This window comes from Myotis brandtii, unplaced genomic scaffold (genome assembly GCF_000412655.1).
Source record: "Myotis brandtii unplaced genomic scaffold, ASM41265v1 scaffold349, whole genome shotgun sequence".
Lineage (NCBI taxonomy): Eukaryota > Metazoa > Chordata > Mammalia > Chiroptera > Vespertilionidae > Myotis > Myotis brandtii.
Window position 1 is genome coordinate 684,992 of NW_005363427.1, and position 2,749 is coordinate 687,740.

At 34.1% G+C, this 2,749-nt stretch overlaps 1 protein-coding gene across 16 annotated transcripts in view; it reads left to right on the forward strand.

Moving 5' to 3' along the window:
- The window catches only part of KDM6A (lysine (K)-specific demethylase 6A), a 103,300-nt gene that overhangs the window by 43,323 nt on the left and 57,228 nt on the right, over window positions 1–2,749 (forward strand). For all 16 annotated transcript variants that reach the window (XM_014544035.1, XM_014544039.1, XM_014544043.1 and 13 more), the window contains one exon: window positions 410–503. In XM_014544035.1, the coding sequence (XP_014399521.1) occupies window positions 410–503 (94 nt within the window). The remainder of the gene's footprint in view (window positions 1–409; window positions 504–2,749) is intronic.

The following is a 2,749-nucleotide window of genomic DNA, read 5'->3' on the forward strand; positions in this document are numbered from 1 at the left end:
TAGTTTTTAACTGCTTTTACCCTTAGAATTTGTAAAGCATTTTGTCATGTGCTCTATTGTTCATATTAAGTTGCTTGGGAACTTGGTATTTCTAGGCAAACAAAGTTGAAATCATGTATGTTATTAAATAGGTTGAGATGGTTTTCTTTTTTTAAGTATTGAGATTTGGGAAATTCTTAAAAGCTCATATATTAGTGCTACTTTATTGAATGTTTTACTTGTTTTAGGTACTCTGAAGCATGATCCACAATTGTCTAGTGTTGAAGAAACATTTAGTAATGGAATTAGTTCTTTTTCTTTCAGTTGGTTTAAAAATATGTATAAAATACCGGTATTGTATAAGTCTTAATATATGACCTGGTTCTTGAAAGATACTTATTTTTCTTTAAATCATTTTTTCTGCCTTTAGAGGAAGTATCATTCTGCAAAGGAAGCTTATGAACAACTTTTGCAGACAGAAAACCTTTCTGCACAAGTAAAAGCAACTGTCTTGCAACAGTTAGGTATGTATTAGTATACATTTAGTATATTAGAAGTACTTCTCTTTATGTTTTTTACATGTCAGGGATGGTAAATATGTGGCTCGTGTATTCTATTTCTTTCCCATCCTTTGCTCAGAGTTGATAGAATTAATTTGAACCCAGCATATTTCCCTCCCTCCCTTCCTTCCTAAAATATTTACTTATTGATATTCATGGGGGGAGGGAGAGGGAGAGATAGAAACATCAGTGATGAGAGAGAATCATTGATTGGCTGCCTCCTGCATGCCCCACACTGAAGATCAAGCCCATAGCCCAGGCATATGCCCTGACTGGGAATTGAACGGTGACCTGGTTCATGGGTTGATGCTCAACCACTGAGCCACACCGGCTGGGCTGAATCCAACATATTTTCACTCTTTGCCAAGCACAGTCCGTTTCACAGTCCATCTCATTACAATTCATTAGTGCAGCTATTCCTCTTAAATTCTCAAACTTACTCTCTAGTACTTAATCCATGGGCGAGGGGCATTGAACACGTTCTTTATGTCAGATGTGCTTCGCACTCATTGAAATTAAATGATTTGCTTACAGTCACTGTTTTGGTGAGCTTGCTTTCGTAGTTCTGTCGGTAATATTAATGAAAACTTTTTATCTAAAAATTGTGGAATATCTAACACTACATATAGTTTTTGTACACATGCAGTATATTCTAATGTCAAAGATGAAGGAATGTATCCATTTGGATGTAATGTGTCACTGTTACCAAGAAGGCGGTGATGGAGTTCTCCAACATTTAATTTTGTTGCTTGGTCATTATGTTTTTTGTCTGTATTTGGTATTTGGGTTGTTTTAATTTTTAAGCTTTTGTTTGCTTGTTTTTGGTCTGGACAAATAATTTATTCTTAATTTATATTCAAGATAGTAATATGAATGTTTTCATAATGTGACATGTAATTTTAAATTTGTTTAATTTTATCACTTATATTAATACATATTGTATGATTATTATACAAAATAAATACATTGCCTTCATATAAAAGTTTTGTTTTTCATTTAATCTCTAGTTAGAATTTTACTTGTGTTATTCATAGTCTTAAAAATTGTAGAAGTATTTAAATATTTGTTTTTAATGATTTATATGTAGTATTTGATTAGTGTGAATTTTTATCTTTAAACATAAACAAGTTTATTGGTACAATAAAAAAGGGTTTTGTGTTCTTAAGTACAAAGTGATGCCTTTCGAATAGACAGTTTACTCATTCAGCTTAAAATTTTAATTTGAACTGCTTTTTTATCCACACTATTTATAATTAAGTTTTTATGTATTTTAGCTGTTGTAAAGAAGGCATCAATAGCATAAATGCATACACCTTTTTAATTTAAGAAATGCATTGAAACAATTTTGGTTTTAGTTATATCTGAATCACCTATCCCAGTGGTCGGCAAATCGCGGCTCGCGAGCCACATGCGGCTCTCTGGCCCCTTGAGTGTGGCTCTTCCACAAAATACCACATGTGGGCGCACACGTACAGTGCGATTGAAACTTCGTGGCCCATGCGCAGAAGTCGGTTTTCGGCCTGGGCGAGTCTATTTTGAAGAAGTGGCTTTAGAAGAAGTGGGGGGTACGTTTGCTGAGGTCGACCCCTCAGATTGAGGACGTTTTTAGCAAAGGCCAGCTTAGGAGTACCCTAATTAAGTTAATACCAATGTACCTACCTATATAGTTTAAGTTTAAAAAATTTGGCTCTCAAAAGAAATTTCAGTCGTTGTACTGTTGATATTTGGCTCTGTTGACTAATGAGTTTGCCGACCACTGACCTATCCTCTTTGGCACTGGCTTATAAGTAAACTTTTCAAGGTTTTAAAAGGAAAAATATTTCCCTTAATTGAGTCTAATTTATGCCTAAACATTAATCCTTTCTACTTACTTGTTCCTGCTGCTTAAGCAGCTTCTTTTAGAGCCTATTATTCTAGGTCCTGTTCTTAATAGTTGCAGGAGAGATAAGGGAGGAACGAATGACTAATCATGTGATTGGCTTATATTTCCATAAAACACAGTGACTCAATCCTCTTAAAATATCTTTTGCAGCACAGCAACTATAATAAATGTCAGAAAATAAGTGTCCTTATTTGTTATACATACTGTAGTCTACACACAAAGAACAGAGTTGGTATTATGCACTTGGATTGATCCACAACTGAAATAGAATTTCCCAACAAATTAAACCAAATTATTTCTGTGTGTCTTTCATGGTTTAGAGTATACT